At 35.1% G+C, this 23,411-nt stretch overlaps 1 protein-coding gene across 5 annotated transcripts in view; it reads left to right on the top strand.

The window, feature by feature from the left end:
* The first annotated feature begins 6,810 nt into the window (after positions 1-6,810).
* Positions 6,811-23,411, top strand: part of kif16ba (kinesin family member 16Ba) — a 38,787-nt gene continuing 22,186 nt past the window's right edge. For all 5 annotated transcript variants that reach the window (XM_084098179.1, XM_084098181.1, XM_084098182.1 and 2 more), the window contains exons 1-16: positions 6,811-7,144; positions 9,554-9,623; positions 9,712-9,825; positions 13,324-13,440; positions 13,581-13,678; positions 14,325-14,434; positions 16,763-16,905; positions 18,534-18,702; positions 18,787-18,918; positions 19,471-19,646; positions 19,801-19,866; positions 21,120-21,179; positions 21,280-21,399; positions 21,534-21,585; positions 22,489-22,626; positions 23,249-23,331. In XM_084098179.1, the coding sequence (XP_083954305.1) occupies positions 7,098-7,144; positions 9,554-9,623; positions 9,712-9,825; positions 13,324-13,440; positions 13,581-13,678; positions 14,325-14,434; positions 16,763-16,905; positions 18,534-18,702; positions 18,787-18,918; positions 19,471-19,646; positions 19,801-19,866; positions 21,120-21,179; positions 21,280-21,399; positions 21,534-21,585; positions 22,489-22,626; positions 23,249-23,331 (1,695 nt within the window). In that variant the 5' untranslated portion in view covers positions 6,811-7,097. The remainder of the gene's footprint in view (positions 7,145-9,553; positions 9,624-9,711; positions 9,826-13,323; positions 13,441-13,580; positions 13,679-14,324; positions 14,435-16,762; positions 16,906-18,533; positions 18,703-18,786; positions 18,919-19,470; positions 19,647-19,800; positions 19,867-21,119; positions 21,180-21,279; positions 21,400-21,533; positions 21,586-22,488; positions 22,627-23,248; positions 23,332-23,411) is intronic.

A 23,411-nucleotide genomic window follows, 5' to 3' on the forward strand; every position in this document is an offset into this window, starting at 1 on the left:
GGACAAGTTGTGTGACACTTTTATTAAGGCCATTGGCCTTAAGGCCACAAACCCCATCCTTATAAGAGGAAGAACATGTGTACTGCAAAAGACAAATCTACAGACAAGTTAGCTGTGTAGCTGTGTGTGTGTGTGTGTGTGGAATGTGCAGTTAAATATACACTTTGTAACTTTTTTTGTTTTCAAAATTAACCAAATTTAAATAATGAGTCAAAACATCATCAAATCCTTCTTCCACAACGTGTTTGTCTTACCCTGATTAACTATGGTAAGCCTATTATAAGTGTTTATATTTTTGACCTGACGGGATGGTTTTCACAGGAAATTGCGTACGTCGCGCGCCCATGTGTCTCGTCGTATCCGTGAATAGAGAAAAGTTGTTTTACGTTTTATTAGTAGGATGATAACCATATTCATCCACACAGTCACGCAAAACCGATGCACAACTAAAAAGGTTTTTTTCCGCAAAATGCATGCAGTTTTGTTTTTTAACCGCTAGAGGGCTATGTGGCTAGACGGCTAAATTTGTCTCTTTCACCCGATTGCCGTTGAGAAATCTCAGATTTGATTGTAGGTTTTGCAAGTTCAACTTGGGTTATAGGTTGAAAGTTGAATGAACGAGTACTTATGTCCTTTCGATTTCTTACAGGTTGAGTTGCTGTTGCCCATAACACGCTAGCATTCTGCTAATGAACGCTGATTGGTCAGTGAAGGACTGATTACGACCAGAGATACCGCTTGATGGCATTGTGCATAGACATGTATTTATTATGTCTATGGCATCGTGTGTGTGTGTGTGTGTATTTTTGGCATGGTCTTTTAAAACAACAAAACAAAAACTCTTCTAGCACGTGTATTTGCCTGTGTCAGCTGTGATGTCGATGCCTCGAGAGAAAAGAAAGTGCAGAGCGCGAAAGCACCAAAGTAACTGAAGGATTGAAAGCAAATTTTTAAAGCAAATAAGTGACTCTAAAAAATCTAACACCCAGCAGTGTGTAATTTCTTTACATCTCCTTTCGAATACAACATTCAAATTACTAGACAAAAAATTATATCCTGAGAAAAGTGGATTTTGAGGGGTATAGCGCCATAGACCTCCATTCATTCTGCACTCGTCCTGTGAGCGCCCTCATATGGAACCAGAGTGGAACTGCAACCAGTTCAGAAGCCGGAAGTTTACTGAGAGTGGAAGTTCTCCCCTTATTAGACATTCTCTGGTGTACCTTTAAAGCAAAATGATCAAATAATGATCAGATTATTAGAAATTATTATTATTATAAATTATATTATATTTTAAAGATACTGACAGGACACTTCAACATAAAATTTTGCAGAGTCTTCACAAGCATGCAAGTCTGACTTACCATCAGGTGAAATAATTAACATTGACATCTGTTGGTAGACAGTGGAAATTACATTGTCTTTGGTCTCATTAAATATGTTTAAAAATGTTTTCACACTTTAAAAAACAAAACAAAATACAACAAAGCAAAAAAAAAAAAAAAAAAAAAAAAAGATCTTCAGACAATTAAATCCAATAATGAGTAAAATGGTAGTACACTATTCCGAACAAAGCTAAGTGCACTTTAAAAGTCATTAATGGATGAAATTGATTGCATGTTTATTTCTTCCTGAACTAAAAGCCATAAATTACTGCTTATCAAATTGGAAAATCATCCTAATGACTGCAAAGAAGTCTCTTTCCATCACTAAATGCCGTGTCATGCGATGAATTGTTCTTGAAGTGAGTTGGCGGCGCAATAATGCCTAAACCCGACAGTGCCAAGAACAGACTGTAGATCAGTAAATTTGTCACAGGTAAATTATAGCTTAATCAAAACATTTATGTTTTTGCTCCATTAAGGCTTCATAAAGAATGGGAGTCAACATGAAACCTAATTAAGTAAAAAAAAAAGAAAAGAAAAAACAATTCTTTGATGTATATGAATTGTGGATGCAGCTCCAGTAATACTCCATTAACATTCCCATCCTCATTTACTATAATCAAAAATATGTTATCATAATGCACAGCTAAGAGTGATGGGGGGAAAAACAGTTATCCAATTAGTACAATTGATTGTGAGAAGCGGGTCTCAGTACAGCAAACGACAAACAGGATTAAGGGTTTAATGGGGACTGGTGTGTTTCCTGGGTCACCTGATTATTTCCAGCAGCACGGCCTTGACTGACGTCCCCTGCTAATGTCCTCAGTCAGATCAATCAGACATGAAGCGTTCAAAGATTCTAGATGAGTCAGATTCTTTATATGTAACATTCTATACACTAAGACAAAAGTGTAACACTTTACAATAAGGTTTACTCTTGTGTACACTAATGTTAACTCCCTTAGTTAACATAAACTAATAATGAACTGCACTTCTACAGCATTTATTAATCTTAGTTAATATTCATTTCAACATTTACTTATACATTATTAAAATCAAAGGTTGTATTTGTTAACATTAGTTAATGCACCGTGAACTAACATGAAAACAGCTGCATTTTTATAAACTAGCATTAACAAAGATGAATAAATACTGTAACAAATGTATTGCTCATTGTTAGTTCATGTTAGTGAATACATTAACTAATGATAACTAATGAACCTTATTGTAAAGTGTTACCGACAAAAGATTAGAAACTTGATTGAATGCATGCAAATAGGTTTGTAGATTTTTTTTTAAATTATGCGTGATTTTTTTTTCCTATACATGAATGTATGATTTTTTCCAGTTGTATTATTTTAGTTTTTGTTTTTTTTTCATATTTTTTTTTTTTACTATTTACTTTCTATTTCTTAATTGGTCATCTTTAAAAAAAAATTTTTTTTTAACTTTTTTTAAATGGATCAGTTGGACAGGATAGTAAAAGAGAAACATACAGCTCTTCTTTTACTATCCAAAAAGTATGCAGCTCACAAATTTGTTTAGTAGAAAAATATAATTTATGTTTATTATTAGTAAATTAGCACATCGTGAAGTTTATAAATATTATAAATATATATTGTGCCTATTTATTTATTTGACTTTTTTACTGTTTACTTCTTATTTATTTATTTTAAACTTATTTATTTTCTTTTGAAGTCCTTCAATGAACCAAAGACAGTCTCAAAAACACGGTTTGAAATCGCTTGTTGTGTTTCTGACATCACAAACTACCTTGTAACCAATCAGGTCAACGTGTGATCGTCAACGAGTGGATCTCTGAGCTGGAGTGAGTGAGTGGAGGCGGGGCTCATTTGCATATTCATAGAACTGCGTATACTAAATGAGGCAAGGGTGTCGAGTTACATTCAAGCTATTTTAAGGCATGAAGAAATTGTTTTTTGTTTAGTTATTGCATCTAAAAGTTGTAACTTCTTCCTGAGTCTCTCCATCAGTTTCCGACTCCGGTTCAAACATGTAATGCTGAACGATTTCTGACTTTTTGGCTGCGAGAGATTCTCCAGTTTTGTTGTTGGAGCTGTTTAGGCTCCGCCCTCTTCTGGAAAGGAGCAGCAGCTCATTTGCATTTAAAGGGACACACACAAGAACGGCGTGTTTTTGCTCACACCCAAATCGGGGCGAATTTAATAAAACTACAATAAATGATCTGTGAGGGTATTTTGAGCTGAAACTTCACAGACACATTCTGAGAAACTAGAGACTTATATTACAACTTGTGAAAAAGGGGCATAATTGATCCCCTATTATGAGGGTCAGTGGTTTCTTGGTTTTCTGGTGACTAAATTAACTTTTGCACCGGAAGAACGTTTTCACAGTTCCCATAACTACTTTTTGGCATGTTCACACCGCAGAAACTGGGAATGATTGTAGTTATAGGAATGCCTTTTGGGGGGACTAAATTAGCTCCTGCTTCAGAGTAGTGTTTACCCCAACACAATAGGAGCTACCAGTGATGCCATACGAAACAGCATCTGCCATTATTAAAATGTGTAAAAGCACAGTGTACATATCCTTACTCCACCAACATGGAAAACAGCGATAGATGGACCTTTACGCTATGGAGTTGTCAAATGTCGTGCTTGAATGGCATCACTATTGGCCAGCTTACTACTGTCAGTGCGAATGCAACCAGGAAAATGGTCCTATGGTAAAAGTTTGTCCTTGGGGGACCTATAACTTTAGTTCCTATAACTTTAGTTCCTATGACTGCCCGGTGTGAAAGCCCCTTAATAGTGTTAGTGTGAGACTTCCCGTCGCTCAAATCCCTTCTCTGTGTTACAGAGCCTCCCTTAAAAGAATTAAACTCACACGTGTCTGACTGTGCGATCCCGGTTTAGCTGACCTCTGTTGGGCTATCTGTGCCACATCCCATTGACGCACAGACTAATTTAGGGATTTGGTGTGTGTCATAAGGGCGGGATGGGGCGAGGATTATAAAGGAAGGAACGGATCGAAGGGACACAGACCTCATGAATGGACGTGTGTCTCTGAAACTTGACTGATCTCATACCTGTTCTCCTCAATTCAAGCCTGTGAAGCTACTTCAACTTCTGTACCCTTAACTCTCCCAAAGGAAGAGCTATAGGTGAACTGACGGGAATCATGGACTCTGTGTCGCACACGTTACCTCGCGCAGAAGGATCCGTACCACGGAGAGCCCTAAAGGTCCCGGTTCGCGGGGCCTCCTCACATTTCGTGGGCTCCACCATTGTCATCCTCTCCACTTACGCTGTAGCGACACTGGCTATGAACTGTGGGAAAAATATACAGGATCAGCGAATGGGCACTTTAAAAAACTGAGGACTCGGAGCACTTCATCTCTAATGGCTCATAATGGAATTGCCTTATAACTCTGTAGAGTCAGTTCATGTGTGTATGAGCTGATGTTAAGAGTGTCTGCTGGCGCTGTCAGTGCTGCTGAAGAAAAATAACAACGAACGGAGCTGATATTATCATCATGTTGTTTAAGTTTAAGCCCCGGGACAGCATGAATGGATTCAGGATGGCATCCGAGGAAGCATCATTCCTGTGGACGGTCAGCAGGAGAAGCAATAACATGTTTCATTACAATTTCACAGATTATTTTTTCTTCTGAATGTAACGTCTAGAGAGATCCATAACTAAAGAATTCATTCGTAAAGTTAATGTTTCATTTGCAATTTAGATAATAAAGACATTTAATAATGTGATTATTTTTTGTCTGTCCTTTATTGATACATCTTGATAGATTAAAAACCAGTATTATTTTAGTATTATTCATATTTTTAACTATTGTAGTATTTATTAATATTTTGAATTAGCTTTTATTTTTAATATCCATTTTATAAGTTTTAATAATTTTGTTATGTGCTTTTGACAATTTTTTGACAATTTTTATCACAGTTTTAGTATTTTGAGTACTTCAAATGTACCCTTTTATTTGGGGGTTTCTTCTAGTATTTATATTTTATTTTATGCAGCTTTGTTTCAATAAGGAAAACAAATTTTAATAGTATTAGTTAACAATAACAACATTGATAAATACATATTTAATTCATTAGTGATTGTGTATTCAAAATGTGTAAAATATCTTATTCATTATGAGTTGCTATAATCTAATGCCTCACATTGTGCCCTCAATGAATAAAGTTAGAGAAAAGAGACAACCTGCTTGTTTGATCTTACTTAACAGAGGTTTTAGAATAGAATAGAATAGAATAGAATAGAATAGAATAGAATAGAATAGAATAGAACAGAACAGAATAGAATCAAGGTTTTCAGCCTGGGGTTCAGTGAAGGTATAATGGTATAAAATAATTTCAACATTAACTAGAAGATGTGACCTGACTTGGCATAAATTATAGATTAGATAAATCAGGTTAAGGTTGTTATTTTAGTCTAATTACATGAAGGTCCACGGCGTAACTAATGAACACACTGTTATTATTGGATTAAATGCTAACCTGTAAAGACTAAAGTAGAATAGACTAGAGCAGGGAAGATTAAAATAGCATATATATACAAAAGCAGATCTTCATCATCATAATCATCATCATGAAAATATAAATGAATTATCAAAACAAATCCACATCCCCATTGTTACGTATCCATTACTGTAGAGGACTAGGAAAATTTGGCTATACATTTTTTTTTTTTGCACTTAAAAAAAAAACATTAAAATAAAGAAAGAAATCAGGAACTTTTTTTTTTTCACCAGCTAGCAATTCAGTGACATGACAATCTCACATGTCTACAGCACTTTTGTAGGCTATATGTAATATGCTACAGTGTTTACTATATTATGGTAATTTATTAAGTTTTGTTTATTTTATTATTATAGTTTTTCATTTATGTTTATTGTATTTATATATGCTGTACTAATATGTAGCCTATGTGTTATTCTAATAATACTATTTATTTGTAATGGTTATGTGCTGATAGCCGATATAGCCTCATATTTGTATTATTATTTGTAGCCTATTTGTATGCATTATTTGTATTATTATACCAGGTGTTTTTGTTCTAAAGTACATTGATTGATTTACATTTATCATCACACCATGGCTGCGACCCGAAATCTTAAAAATGATGCCTTTGGAGGGCATCAAGGCACGTCCCAATCCAATGTTAGCTTCACATCACAAAGATGGCGTCTGAAAGCTGTGGTTGGTGGTGGTCAATATGTGTAAATGTACATTTTTGACCAACATTATGTCATTACTAGCGAGAAATTACTGTCCGAAATCAGTTTCGTGAGGCACCTTCATGCGCAAACGCTGCCTACAAAGTCACTCCCTGATAGAGACAGAGCGGGAACAAGTCAGCAGCCTAGGTTTTCGGACGCAGCCCATGTGTTATTGTCCATGATCACTCCAGGCCGGCAGGAGGCAGTATCGCGTCTGATATGTGTTCTGCCCTACAGCCAGCAAAGAGCAGGACAATCACTCCGGGAAAATAATACGAACCAAACAACAGCGTCCTGGACAAATACGCTTTTTTACGTGATGGCAGTTGAGTGAATACTAGAGGATTGTTATCGGCTCCTCTCACGGACAGACTGATCTATTTTTACGCGTCCCATCACCCGGAGCCGGTTACAGTAGTGTGTGTCAGTGACCCATGAGAAGTGACTTGAAGTGAGTGTGTGGTGCTTCTGGTCCTCAGGGATGTGTCATGGCATCGGTTCGGGTGGCAGTGCGGGTCCGGCCCATGAACAGACGGTGAGTGGGTGTCAGACACACTAATAAACTAATAAACCTGCATATAAACATGTCCGAGTGAATGTCGCAACAGCCGCGGAGTGAAATGCATGACAGTAGTAAAGCACAGATAATAAATCCACCTAAAAATGAGTGAGCTGTATTTATTATTATCATCATTATCATTAATAATATAAATAAATGATTAATATTCTGTTCAATTATTTATTTCAATTTTATTATTAAAATGATTATTTTTGTCCATTGGGAAGTGTACTTTTTTTTTTAACTAAGTGGGATACATAGATCACAAAAAAAGAAAGGATAAGAAACTCGAGGTAGAGCGAGGCAATAAAATAAATTGTCAAACAATATATTGGGAAGTGTACATGACGCAGGCCAGATACGAACCTGAGCGGACGGTTCCCGCTGCGCCGAGACTCTGACCTCATCTGTGTGCGTCATAGGCACGTCCAGAGCCAGCATGTCCATAATGTTGTCGTCTTATTAGGCTGATAGGTGTGATTTGTCACGAGTGTAATTAAAAGAGCCAAAGAGATCATAAAGTGAAGCAGATTAAAATTACCCAGTTCTCTTATAAGTTTTTTTGTTGTTGTTGTTTTGTTTATTTTGTCAGTTATAGTGCTCTCAAATCATTAATCGTATCTAACATAAAAGTTTGTGTACTGAAGACTGGAGTAATGATGCTGAAAATCCAGCTTTGATCACAGGAATAAATTACAGTTTACATATAATCACATATAAAACAGCTGTTTTACATTCTAATAATATTTCACAATATTACTGTTTTTGTTTGTATTTTTAATCAAATAAATGCAGCCTTGGTGAGCAGAAGAGACTTCTTTTAAAAACATTAGAAATCTTACCGATCTAAAACTTTTGACCGGTAGTGTATATATATATATATATATATAATATATATATAATATATATATAATATATATATAATATATATATATATATATATATATATATATATATATATATATATATATATATGTATATATATATGTATGTATGTATGTATGTATGTATATATATATATACACACACACACACACACATTTTATATATTTATACATTTTTATGTTAGATGCGATTAGACAATTCATCGATTTGACAGTATATTATAATAATATAATATACAAGTACTATAGTATATAAATACTATATTTTTTTTTATATATATATATATATATATATATATATATATATATATAATATACAAATAAAATAATAACAAAAACATTGTAAAGGTTTTAGCATTGCTGTGTGAAAAAATCATTGACATGATTGGAAAAGGTTAAATGGTCACACTTTTATTGTTCGTGGTCAAAAATGTATTTGCATTGGAAATGAATGAGAGAGTGTATTGGAAAATATATATCATATAAAAATTTAAAATTGTATTTTTGTGCATTTTTCATTACAATAAACGTTAAAAAAAATTACAACTTTTTTTGAAGTTCACTTAAAAAAAAAGAAAAGATTTTTCAGTTCAGCAATAAATAATCTGCAGTAAACTATTGCATAAATTCAATTTAGTACTAAAAGTATTAAATAAAAAATATAGTACAATAATTTCATTCAAATAAAATAAAAATCCGTCATTGTTTGACCGACACGCGAACAGTACCAGAGGGTTAAGTATCTCAATAATAAATTGTGAAGTATTTATAAATATTGGTTATTTTATATAGCAGTCTACTTTCTGGTTAGCTAGGTGTGATTTCACTAGTCTATTTAAGAGAATCAAATGAATCAGATCAACAAAAGTGAACCGAATGAAAAATGCCCCCGTTCTCTTTGATTTTATACTGTCCCTGGCCTTGAAAGTGGACTCAGATCTCTTTTCAGACTATTTTAAAAAAATCTTTTTAGCTTTGCATTGTTGCATATAAAATACTGTAATGTCACAGGCATGATATAGAATATTTGTATAATAATAATAGATTACTATTGTTGTTATTATTATTAATAATAATTATAAATTGTAAAGTATTTATAATGATTGGTTTTGCCTTTAATTACACAATATACAGCATATAAAATACAGCAATTTAATGATTAAAGTAATGCAAACGTAAGCCAGAGGTTCTGCGTCTGGCCTCCTGTATTATAGAAAAACATGTTTCATTTTATTTCATATTTTGTTCCTGTATTTCATTCAGATGTTATACAGTAGTGTCCAAAAGTTTTACCCAGCGATGCTTTCTTTTCTTTCTTTTCTGTTTTCCATCCTAAACTGCTCATAAAAGCATCAAGTTGACAACAGATATCTGGTTTGATCTGTGGATTGGTCTAAATTAAATCGTCTCCCTCGAGAGTAAATGCATTTTTTACACTGTGTCAATAATAAATTAAGTGCATAAATATGTTTTATTTATGCATTATTGATTTTTGGCCCAGGGAGAAAGACCTGTCTGCCAAATGCATCATCGAAATGGAAGGCAACAAGACCACCATCACCAACTTAAAAGTATGTTGTATTAAGTGACTCTAAATGATTGAGTTCCACAGAAAGTATCATTTTTATGCTTATTATTGTGTTGTTGTTTTTCCGCCAGATACCAGATGGAGTGACTGGAGACTCTGTAAGAGAGAGAGCAAAGACCTTCACATATGATTTCTCTTACGACTCGTCGGACGGTAAAAGCGGCAGCTTTGTCTCACAGGAGAAGGTCAGTGGAAATATGAACAGACTGTAGAACTTTTGTCATTTGCAGTCATCAGTTTGTTAATTAACCGTAAGCAATTAGTGCGGGCGATTTATATTTATGCGTTTGCCCTGAAACTGCTTAAGCATAATTTAAAAACAAATTAATTGATTAATTAAAAAGAAACCATTTCAACCGAAAAACTGAATATAAGAAGTAAAATAAGTAAAAAATCTAGTTAAAAATAATCAATGCATGTTTTCCACACTGTTTTCACTATATGAACACAAGGGAAAATCATAACCGCATATAAATTATTATGACCGCCGCTAGCATAGCTAGCGAAAGCGGTCATATAGGGATTGTCAAAGTTTTTTTTTTTTTTTTCGTCATCTACTGAATTTTCCGTCAACGATACCAGGGACACCGAAACACCGGGGAACATGAAATTTGGTGGGCATGTAGCCCCACTAGACTTTTACGGAAAAATTTCGTTTGGTCCCCGGGGGCCACTCCCCCCCCGCGCTGGGCCCCCCCAAACCCAAAATATGCAGTTTTTCCTAAATAACTACCTGAACCGTGGCACCGAGGATGAAGAAATTTTTATGGTATGTTGGTCTTAAGGGCCCACATCAACCTAGCCCATAATCACTCATTTGTGATTTGCGCCCCTCCCATAAAAAATTAAAATGCAATATTATTCTGCTTTAATCGCCCCTATCTTCAGTTTAGATGTTCAGAACTGCACCATATTTCATGTGTATGATTAACTTGACATCCTCTGGGGGTATGCGAAGTTTCGTAGAATTTCATCCATGGGGGGGTATAAAATAAATTCATTTATGTGCACATTTAGTGACTGTACACTCATCGGCCTGTAGATGGTGGTGTTGAGCGAAGGGTTGCTGGTTTAGGATGATACTGTCACACACACACATGCAGGAATACAAACAAACGCAAACATGCACACACACTGACATCCACAGGCACAGACACACACCCATACACACACATACAAATCCACATGCACAGACACACAAACACACGCGCACACACATGTACGCACGCACACATACACGCACAGACACACACAGACACACACATACACAAACACACACACATACACACACACACACACACACATTGAAATAGGTTGGCAGATTTAACATTTTGCCACAAATAAGTTGTACATGAGATTTAATTTACCTCTCCAACCTTGGTGAGTGGGCTGAGCTCTGGACTAGTCTGATTCGGGTGGCTGGCGGCTGTATGGGTGCGTCTACGCTTTCAGAAAATATATAGTTTATATAGTTGAATCAGTTTTCTCTTCATGGTACAGACCAAAATGTATTATGTGTACACTTTCTTCACCTAAATCCATAAAATCCCATTAATTTCAATGGGACATTTACTTAAGTGTTCTACTAGGTACAGTGGGAATGAGTTTAATTTTGTTAACATTGTTTTTTTAAAACTCTGGGACCAGGGCTACAAGATAAAACCACTTTTTTGGGGAAAAAATGTTTTTTATTTCAGTAAAACACAACAAACCCATGCCAAAGTCAGATAACAGACTTTTACCATCAACAGGCACCTCAGCCGTTTGGTAGAGGTTTGTATAAATTGAATGGGAGGGTCCTTTGAAAAAAAAAAACACAGATTTTTCATACTTAGTATGTATAAGTATAAGTATATATACTATTTTGATCCCGTGAGGGAAATTTGGTCTCTGCATTTATCCCTATCCGTGAATTAGTGAAACACACTCAGCACACAGTGAACACACAGTGAGGTGAAGCACACACTAATCTCGGCGCAGTGAGCTGCCTGCAACAACAGCGGCGCTCGGGGAGCAGTGAGGGGTTAGGTGCCTTGCTCAAGGGCACTTCAGTCGCTTTTTACTGTTAACCACTGTTATGGATGTGACGTTTTCACATTATGGATGTTAAGTGTCTAAACTAATGACTTTTGATATAAAACTTAAATAGTAATGGCAAATAATTACAAAACTCTAAATTATCCATGATCCACAGGAATACTTCAGACAGTCTTTTAAAATATACAACTTATATACATAAACACGCAATACAGCCAAATTGCTCCACGTCATTTATTTTTGTGGAAAGCCAGTGCAGGCCTGAGCGGCGGTCATATTTTGTACCGCCATGCGGTACATCTAGTTGATATAAATATGATCTTTTAAAAATTCCTGTCAGACCATGAGCTGGACATTGCCTTCTTTCTTACTTTTATCTTTTACTGGCAATGAATGCAAACGAATAGAGTTGAATCAGAGTTGTGAATCCACAAATCAGAGACTATTGAAATAGAGACTAATAGAGACTATTGAAATAGAGACTATTGAAATAGAGACTATTGGAATAGAGACTATTGAATGCAGCATAAGTCGCTTTGTTTGGATGAAAGCATCTGCCAGGTGCATAAATGTAAAAGAAATCGGTCTTAAAGCTCACTTACTTGAAAGATCACAGGACTAGTTTAATTACATGACTTAAAGGGGAACTATGCAGTTTTTCTTTAGCTTAATTTACCTTAACTGAACAGCTTCTGAGTCATTGGAATGGTTATATGATTTTTTTCGGGTTGAATGGTGGCCGTCTCCCTTCCCTCTAGCGCCTGTGAGCGGAAAAACCACCCTTGCAACTTTTGGCCGGTGGGCCGCAGCGTCAGAAGTATCGCGTGATATCAGGTCTCGCGATGTGACGAATTGCTTTACGGCACTGCACACATACATTTATATATTAGCCTTCTGTGTATCATACATACCTCAGTGGACATGGCTCCGTGCGTTAGCCGGCTTCTTTGAAAACAAATGCAAATGACCAGAGGGAGAAGATGGGAGGGGGGAGAGTCATCAATGGGTTTTTACGACAGTGTTGTCAAATATCTATTCCGAAGCTGTAGGGGGAGCTCTATAGAGAAACCAACGAGCAAAAAGCGAGAAAACAACGAAGAAATTGCCAAAGCGCCGCTTTTATGGCCGAATAAATCTCATAATCACAATGCGAATTCATTCAAATATATTGTGAATATTCTATCATTTGCCCAGCTCTAATTGAAGCATTTTTGTAGAAGCATTATTGGTATCAATTCCTCAATAGATGTTTTATTTAAAAGCTCCAGCACCGGTCAGAAGAGAACTTTTTGAATGAATTTGTTCTACCCTGTTTCTGCATTATGTAATAATCAGATCTGATTAGGAATTAATCCTCTTAGCGTTTGTGTTCAGGACGGTTTGTAACTGTGCTAAATGTGATGACAATCTTGGGTGTTGTGTTGTACTGTAAAAACTATAACATTGGTATTCATGGTTGGTTTCCCAGATGCAGATTAAAACAAATCCTGATCGTAAAGGAATTGTAAATGCCCTGCTATTATTAACAGTACAGTTGAGAACATAGCTTGACTTTATGATTAGATTTGAGCTTTTTTCGATTTAGCTTTGCATTGTTGCATATGAAATACTATAATGTCACAGGCATGATATATGTGTGTTTTCAGGTGTTTAAGGATCTAGGCACTGATGTGTTGAAGGCAGCATTTGAAGGATATAACGCCTGCATCTTTGCTTACGGCCAGACGGGATCGGGCAAGTCGCACACCATGATGGGCATGCCTGTAAGCTTTAAGCTCTTTTCTTTTTAGGTTTTGTCATTTCAAACATGCTTTAGTAAATCTCTCAGGCTGTTGATTTATCACCCTCGACGGCTTGTAGAATGTGCAATATTGGCTCTGAATCTTGACTTGCTGTGCCGTAGGGTGACGTCGGGCTGATCCCACGGATCTGTGAAGGATTATTCAGCCGGATTTCAGGAATGACTCGGAGAGATGAAGCCTCTTTCCGTACAGAAGTCAGGTAAGTTGAGTTATGTGAGCGCTGTGCGATGGCTAAAACATAATAGTTAAACAGCCACTCTTACAGATACAGATTAAAGAGGACCTATTACGCCCTTTCACAAAGTCTTGATTTAGTGTTTGGTGTCCACTAGAATAGGTTTTCATGCTTGAATGTTCAAAAACACATTATTTTTCATATATTTGACATTGTTGCAGCACCTCTCTTCCCAGTCTGTCAGTAACGCTCTGTTAAGTTCCTGTCTCTATGAAGCCCCTCCTTCTGAAAAGCACACTGTGCTCTGATTGGTCGCTGGACCAGTGTGTTGTGATTGGTCAACCACTTCGAGCATGTTTGTGATGTGTAACGTCCCTTACCATAACCATGAGTTTCAACACACTACTAACTAACTCAACGAAGTCCCTTTATTTGCATATACCTTGGGCGGGAATTAGCAATCCCCTGTCCCGAACTCATGCATTCATTGATTTAGGCAGTGTTGTTGTGTCCACCCCAACTGACTCGAACAAACAGATTGCAATTCCTTTTGGTGCTGCTAGGAGCACAGAAATGAGACGCTTCATGTTTACGTCTTTAAAGTGAAGACCAGTTGCTGTTTGCGTACAGAAAACCTGTTCTTACTCTTACATTTTGGTTATGCTGGAAGCTATTTGGAGATTTACAACGAACGGGTGCGGGACTTGTTAAGGAGAAAGATGGCTAAGACGTATAACCTCAGAGTTAGAGAGCATCCTAAAGAGGGACCCTATGTAGAAGGTAAGACCATGACTTCAAACCTTAACCAAATCAATGCATAAATCATACAAATAGTCACAATAGTAAAATTTCAGTAGTCAATACAGTTTGTTCGATTTGCATACTGATTTCAGTGTCATAGCAAAAATGAATATGTTATAGATAAAAAAATTAAACATTAATATAAATAATAAATAATTAACCAAAACAGCCTTGTAGCCTTTTAGTAGTGTTTAAGTAAACATTGCTTGAAGTACTAGTTTAAGTAAATATTAATTAAATATTGAGTATAAGTATCGCAATATAAATTACATGAGTATAAATTGTAATTGTAAGAACATATTAAGTAAATATTAAATATTGAGAAAATATTGCAATATATATATTTCATGAGTATATATTGTAATTTTGAGAGAATTTTAAGAAAATGAAGTAAATTTTAAGTAAATATTGCAGTATCATGTTCACATAAATATTGCAATATTAAGTAAACACTGAGTAAACATTGAGAGTCAATGTTGCAATAGTATTTAAATATTGAGTAAATATTGCAATATCATGTAAACTTTGAGTGAATATTGCAGTATTATGTAAACTGCATAAACTAAGTTAATGTTGCATTATCATGTAAATATTGAGTAAATATTTCTAAATTTTTCAGTATTAAACACTGAGTAAATATTAAAATATTAAGTAAATATTGAAATATTATGTAAATATTAAGAGACTTATTAAATGCATATTAAATAGTTAGAAAAATATTGCAATCTCATGTAAACATTATGTAAATATTGTATAAATATTGCAATATTAAGTAAATATTGCATTATCTTGTAAATGGTGAGTAAATATTTATAAAATTTTGCAATATCAAGTAAACATTGAGTACATTTTTCAATATTGAGTAAATATTTCTTAAATTTAGCAGTATTAAGTAAACATTGAGTAAATATTATAATATTATGTAAATATTGAAATATTATGTAAATATTGCATATTAAATAGTTAGAAAAATATTGCAATATCATGTAAACATTATGTAAATATTGCATAAATATTGCAATATTAAGTAAATATTGCATTATCTTGTAAATGGTGAGTAAATATTTATAAAATTTTGCAATATCAAGTAAACATTGAGTACATTTTTCAATATTGAGTAAATATTTCTTAAATTTAGCAGTATTAAGTAAACATTGAGTAAATATTATAATATTATGTAAATATTGAAATATTATGTAAATATTGCATATTAAATAGTTAGAAAATATTGAAATATCATGTAAACATTATGTAAATATTGTATAAATATTGCAATATTAAGTAAATATTGCATTATCTTGTAAATGGTGAGTAAATATTTATAAAATTTTGCAATATCAAGTAAACATTGAGTACATTTTTCAATATTGAGTAAATATTTCTTAAATTTAGCAGTATTAAGTAAACATTGAGTAAATATTATAATATTATGTAAATATTGAAATATTATGTAAATATTGCATATTAAATAGTTAGAAAAATATTGCAATATCATGTAAACATTATGTAAATATTGCATAAATATTGCAATATTAAGTAAATATTGCATTATCTTGTAAATGGTGAGTAAATATTTATAAAATTTTGCAATATCAAGTAAACATTGAGTACATTTTTCAATATTGAGTAAATATTTCTTAAATTTAGCAGTATTAAGTAAACATTGAGTAAATATTATAATATTATGTAAATATTGAAATATTATGTAAATATTGCATATTAAATAGTTAGAAAATATTGAAATATCATGTAAACATTATGTAAATATTGCAATATTAAGTAAATATTGCATTATCTTGTAAATGGTGAGTAAATATAAAATTTTGCAATATCAAGTAAACATTAAGTAAATTTTTCAATATTGAGTAAATATTTCTTAAATTTTGCAATATCAAGTAAACATTGAGTAAATATTAAAATATTATGTAAATATTGCATAAATATCGCATATTAAATATTTAGTAAATATTGCAACATTATGTAAACTATGCAAATGTTGCAATATCAATTAAACATTGAGTAAATATTACAATATTAAGTAAACATTGAGTGAATATTGCAATATTGAGTAAACATTAGGTAAGTATTGAATACATATTGCAGTATTATTTAAACATTGAGTAAATATTGTAATATTATGTAAATATTATGTAAATATTGCAATATTGAGTAAATGTTGCAATGTCATGTAAGCATTAAGTGTTGCAATATTAAGTAAATATAAACTATTGCAGTTGAAGTTGCATTGGAAGGTGTGTGGATCTCTAGCCCCTGTGAGTCGTGACAGTTGTTCCTCGCTGGTTTCAGACCTGTCAAAGCACCTGGTGCAGAACTACAGTGATGTGGAGGAGCTGATGGAGGCGGGAAACATCAACCGCACCACAGCCAGCACCGGCATGAACGACACCAGTAGCCGCTCACACGCCATCTTCACCATCAACTTCACACAGGTGACTGTAACGCACACACACGGACATGTGACTGTGCATTTGCATAAACATCCAGCTAAAGAAACGAGATACTAGTAAATGCTATTAAAGCAGTAATATCTAGGGCTGTCAACTTTAGTCGTTTAGTCGACTAATCGGTCGATGCCGTCTTGGTCGACTGACATTGTCATTGGTCGACCAGTTGCATTTTTTTTTTTTTTTTTTTCACCAATAAAGAAATTTTCATTGATTTACTCCTTGATATTTATTCCTTTATAAGCAGTTATATATTACTGTATTCTAAATATAATTAGCCTATGTTTATCCTCAACTTTAAATGCTTTAATTTAGGCTATTTTGTAACAGCACCACAGTTTAGCGCACCACGTAGAACACTCGTAGGCTGCACTGCTGCTTCGCGCTCAGTAAGGAATATAGTAATCTCTATGTGTCTGTCTGTCCGTTTGCATTTTGATTATTTCGAGAACCGTTCATCCAATCGACTTCACAAGGGAGTGCAGTGTCGCATTTGGTGCAATATAGACAGACACGCGAGACGCGACACGTTCAGAATTAATAGTAAACTACTGAACAGCGCGAGCGGGAACCTCACGCGAGCAGGGCTTATATTCTCCGAGAATGGACACTGCACTAGTGATATAAAACGCACACAGTTTTTTAACTTAAGCAATACTTTTAAGGTAGTCTAATATTTTTCTGACTAACAAATTACTGACACAGTAAAGGGTAGATTTAAATAGAGAAAAACGAAATTTAAATAAAGAAAAACGAAATTTAAATAAAGAAAAAAACGAAATTTAAATAAAGAAAAAAACGAAATTTAAATAAAGAAAAAAACGAAATTTAAATAAAGAAAAAAACGAAATTTAAATACAGAAAAAACGAAATTTAAATAAAGAAAAACGAAATTTAAATAAAGAAAAAACGAAATTTAAATAAAGAAAAAAAAACAAAATTTAAATAAAGAAAAACGGAATTTAAATAAAGAAAAACGAAATTAAGTTAGCCTAAATTAAAAACGAGATTAATTTAGATTTATAATAATGGGTAAAAAGTCTAATACATTTTGTTTCTATTATTCTATTTTCCACCATGTCAAAGCAACAGCAGCAATACAAGCTCAGACATGCACTTCGGTCCATACAAACTCCGCTGTTCTGCGCTCTAGCAGGAGGAACACTCAGTCGGTTCTATTTCTAGCATGCACGCGTTTTCCGCGTGGCTCGAGCCGCGCCTGAGACTTGTCTCATGCAGGCAGTGTGCAAACTCCAACCTGTTAACATGGGAGCCGAAATAAAAACAGACACGCCACGCAGCTGAGACTCCCACGCCAGCAGCCAGTGTGTCACCGGCCTTATTCAAGCGCGAATGAGAACCGTTTCGCGGGGGAACCCAGGTGTCAGTAAAAAATAAATAAAAAAAACTTTATTCGTTGTTGTTTTATAAATGCTCTATGACAATTGTTTAATAAATGTTCAATCAAAATGCAAAACATTGCGTCTTTTTTTTTTTTTTTTTTTAGTCGACTAATCGTTGCGCAGGACAGGACTTTGGTCGACTAAGCATTTCTTTGGTTGACCACAGCCCTAGTAATATCATACATTTTGTCATCATTCGCTTCTTCTCAGGCTAAGTTTGATGCTGAGATGCCGAGTGAGACGGTCAGTAAGATTCATCTGGTGGATCTGGCAGGAAGCGAGAGGGCCGACGCCACCGGGGCCACTGGTGTCCGGCTCAAAGAGGGCGGCAACATCAACAAATCACTGGTCACTCTGGGAAATGTCATCTCCGCCTTGGGTGAGAGGAACTGTTGTGTGGAACAAATGCCACAGATGTAGTCTCTTTTGATCGGTATTCTGATGGCTCCTCCTGTCTCTGTAGCTGATCTGTCTCAGGAAGGAGGGAACAGTCATTTGAAGAAGAAGCAGGTGTTTGTTCCTTACAGAGACTCGGTGCTCACGTGGCTCCTGAAGGACAGTCTGGGAGGAAACTCAAAAACCATCATGATCGCTAGTGAGTGAGCAATCATGTGACACTCAATCTTATGTGCACTTCTAAATCTTATGTAAAAAAATTGGCCTTTTTAGAGTCATAAAGCATAATGCAAATGCGATAAACACTGCTGTTCAAAGGTTTGAGGTTGCTAAGATTTTTTAAATGTTTTTGAAATAAGTCTCTTTTGCTCATCAAGGCTGCATTTATTTGATCAAAAACAGTCAAATTGTTCAAAATAACTGTTTTCTGTGTGATCAAAGCTGCTAATATGCTGATTTGATGCTCAAGAAAATGTTATTATTATCAATGTTGAAAAAACATGTTTTCTAGATTCTTTGATGAATATAAAGTTCAAAAGAACAGCATTTATTTGTGAAATTTGATCAAAAAATTGATCAATTTCTTAAAAGAAATCCTACTGACCCCAAACTTTTGAACCAAAAAGAACCAAGCTTAAAAAAGCAACAACATAAGAATACATACAATGCATAATAACATGAATACAAAGAGTATTTCTGAGGCATATCCCTACTGTGAGATCTTACCATATTTGCAAATATTTTTGTCCAGCGATATCGCCTGCGGACGTCAACTACGGCGAGACGCTGAGCACGCTGCGCTATGCTAACCGTGCCAAAAACATCATCAACAAACCCACGATTAATGAAGATTCCAACGTTAGACTTATCCGAGAACTCCGGGCAGAGATCGTTCGGCTGAAGGCGCTGCTCGTGCAGGGAACTCAGGTCAGAACGTCAACTTGACCGTTGGTATTTACCCTAAATTATTATGAGCCTTTTAATTAGCTTATATTGGAACTGCCTAATAATCTTAACTTCCTTACCTCAGTATCAGTTTTAATAATTGTTTTCATTTGCTATTATATCGTGTCATTTTCAGATAGCGCTGCTCGATTCCCCCACGGCGTTAAGTATGGAGGTGGAGCTGCATCATAATGAAGCCAGGGTAACATACACACTTTCATAATCACATGGCAACAGCTCCTGAACAGCCGTCACACTGAAGAAGCACTTTCTAAATGTACTCGTTGTCATAAGCTTAAGTCCATAATGTGCTGGACAGTAGGCTAAACGTTCGCTAATACTTGATGCTTACTTTTTCCCAAGCAGAACATATGACCTAATTTGAAAAATTTAGGAGAGCATAAAGAACTTAAGGGATGCACTTAAAATTGATCAAATAATTGTTTTAAAAGAATAAGAGGAGATATTTACAAGCAAAATTATTCAATTTATTTGAATACAAACTAGGTTTCATAGTTTAGGGTTTCATAGTATTCCCCCCCCCCCCCCCCCCATAATATGGGAGTCAATGAAGTCCATCAACTGTTTGGTTACAGTCATTCTTCAAAATATCTTCTTTTGTGTTCAGCAGAAGATAGAAATTATGTTTTTTCTAAACATCAAATTAAATTCCATATACAGTTTATTTTGTAACTGAAATACCAATATTAATCAGAAAAAAAATAATTGTGCATTATGTGGGACTTTTAATTACAAACAAGCCTGAAATACACTGGGACTCTTATTTTGAAATCTTTACTACATCCAGTTGCTCATTGAAACATATGAGGGAGATAAAGGCTACATATGAAAATGTAGGCAGCTGACTATCAGGCAGCGTAACGGTTTAATGATCTACAGCAAAATAGAGCGAGCTTTGGTGATGACTAAGCGAATATTTAATTACTACCGTAGTCATTTCCCGCTAGAAATGACATCAGAAGTGGAAAATGTTGGTCAAAAACATACATTTACACACAAAACTGACTATATAAATAATACTTAAATAAGACTTTTAAATAGTAAATAATAATACTTTTGTCATACCATTTAAGATATTTAAGACCTTAAATGACCTTAAATTAAAAAAAAAGAAGACTTTTTAAATATCCGTGGGGACATACTACTACTTAAGTACTCCTAAATAATCAAATATATATTTTGCCCACATCTATTTTTAGTCGCAAATGCGAATTAAATTCTTGCACTGTCAAGCCCTGTAATAAATGCTGTGTATTCTCTATCAAATGAACTATAATAGATCCAGTATACCTTGTGATGAAATCAAATTTTTGCAGGATATGAAACACATTTTTGATTTTTGCGGTGTTTGGCAGGATATGAAACACATACACACACACACACACACACACACACACACACACACACAGTCTTGAGCATGTTTTTCTGTCGCAGGTGTTGGAGCTGACCAAGGAATGGACGAACAAATGGAATGAAACCCAGAACATCCTGAAGGTTTGTCGCAGTGATCACACAGCTGTCACACCAGCGCTAATGTTAGTCTCCTCATGCACTGAGCCAGACGCTGAGTGTTTATGATGTGTGTGTTGAACAGGAAGAAACTCTTGCTCTGAGGAAGGAGGGAATCGGAGTGATCCTGGACTCAGAGCTGCCTCATCTTATCGGGATTGATGATGATCTTCTCAGCACCGGCATCATTCTCTATCATTTAAAGGTAATGAACATTACTGAGTTTGTGCCGTCAGCTCTAATTTTCACCTGCCACTGCATCTACATGTGTTCATCAGCCTGTAGTTCACAGTAAGAGTGTGTATTGAGTGAATGTGATTGGCTTGTGTTTGTTTACAGGAGGGAAGGACGTACGTTGGCCGCGATGATGCCACTAATGAACAGGACATCAGTGAGTTTGCAGTCTTATGTGTTTTCATTGACTGAACTCTCTCTCCTTCAGTTCAGTTACTGATCATCATTTTTCCTGTCTTTCCATTTAAACATCCTATGCATCATATCGTGTAATTTATCCTGAAATAAAATGTAATAAATTTTTGTTACTTTAGATTTCTTTCAATTTCATGTGAATTCCATCCTTAAATATCCTTAAAGGGATACTTCACCGATTAGCATTAAGCTTTGTATCAGTAGAAACCCGGTAGTATTTTCGAATGACCGTGCTTCCCTCCCTCATGTCCCCCTGAGACGAGAGATTTCTGTATTGTGTGTCTGGAAAAAACCCACCAATGACGCAAAAATCGTCATTTAGCATCATCTGAGGCTTTTTTGTCCAGAGGCGAGAGACTACAGCCAGTAGTAGGAGCTAGTTCTGCATGTTTTCAACCCGCCCATAGAGGGTGGGATCTCACGATAAAACGGCGTCTTTTCAGTTTCGAGTCAACTAGTAGCCTAGTTGTATCATTTCTTCCGATACTGCCCTCTGTAACCGGTAGGCGTGGCTTGGGAGTGTCCTCGTAGGGCAGCGAAGCAAGTGCATTCTGGGAGTTGTTGTCTTTCATCCACATGAGCCAAAAATACATTTTCTGGCTTTTCTCAGTCTAGAAGGCACCAACTTTTAAAATAATTTCACATTTCTACTACATAAATGACCCAATTTAAATACACATTCATCTTTCCAGCGGTGAAATATCCCTTTAATATTGAAAGTATAATTCTGCATCCTGTTTGCTGCCTAAATTGAACTTCAGATTGAATTGAAATGCAATTTTCGATTGGCACAACCCTGTTATTATTCATTAAGCCTGTGTAAATGTTTGTTTCTCTCTCTCTCTCTCTCTCTCTGTGTGTGCAGTTCTTCATGGTCTGGGTCTGGAGAGTGAGCACTGTCTGATAGAGAATCGGAACGGAACGGTCACTCTCATTCCTCTGAATGACGCTCAGTGTTCGGTCAATGGAGTTCAGATCACTGAGAACTGTCAGCTCAACCAAGGTCACATAAATATGATAAAACCATTTTCTCACATTGCAAACTACAATCTTATAAAATCAAGATTCTCATTTTCTAAGGCAAGACACCACAAGTGAATATGGTAAAAATTCAAACCAATAGACATCACTATACAAACCAATAGACATCACTGTACAGTCCCTCCCGTCTTTCGCATCTGCGATCGCTCAATACAGCGCGAAATCAACAAAATGTCTTTTTTTTTCTTTTCTTTTTTCGCCCCTGCATAATTCAGAACAGAATTCTTGCATAAAGCTAGGCTTAAAATTCATGTTTAATTTCGGTGACATATTACATTTTTTTCAGAGGAGATTTTAGATCTCTTTTTATCTCTCCATAAATCAGAAAATACTGTCAACAGCCAGAAACAAAAAAAACATTTTCTCCATGTTTTTAGGAATAAAATGTAATATAAATCAGGCAAATTATACATGAACAAACCCCTTTTTTTGGCCACTAGTCTGAAAGACGTGTTATGAATGCAAAATAGCATATTCATAAAATTCCCAAAATCTCAAAATTGACCAGTGCATGAAAAAGCAGTAGTTTCGCTTTAGTGTCTTTCCTTAAACAGCACTTAAATAAGTACATTTGTGTTTCTCAGGTGCTGTCATTCTCCTCGGCAGAACCAACATGTTCAGATTTAATCATCCTAAAGAGGCGGCTAAACTACGAGAGAAGAGAAAGGTGAGAGAAATTCACACATGAAACTTCAGCATTACACACACGTTTGTTGAAGTCGGCGTGAAACAGAAGTTGTGATAGTC

The sequence above is a fragment of the Abramis brama genome (assembly GCF_963993115.1).
Source record: "Abramis brama genome assembly, chromosome: 2".
In the NCBI taxonomy this organism is placed as follows: Eukaryota; Metazoa; Chordata; class Actinopteri; order Cypriniformes; family Leuciscidae; genus Abramis; species Abramis brama.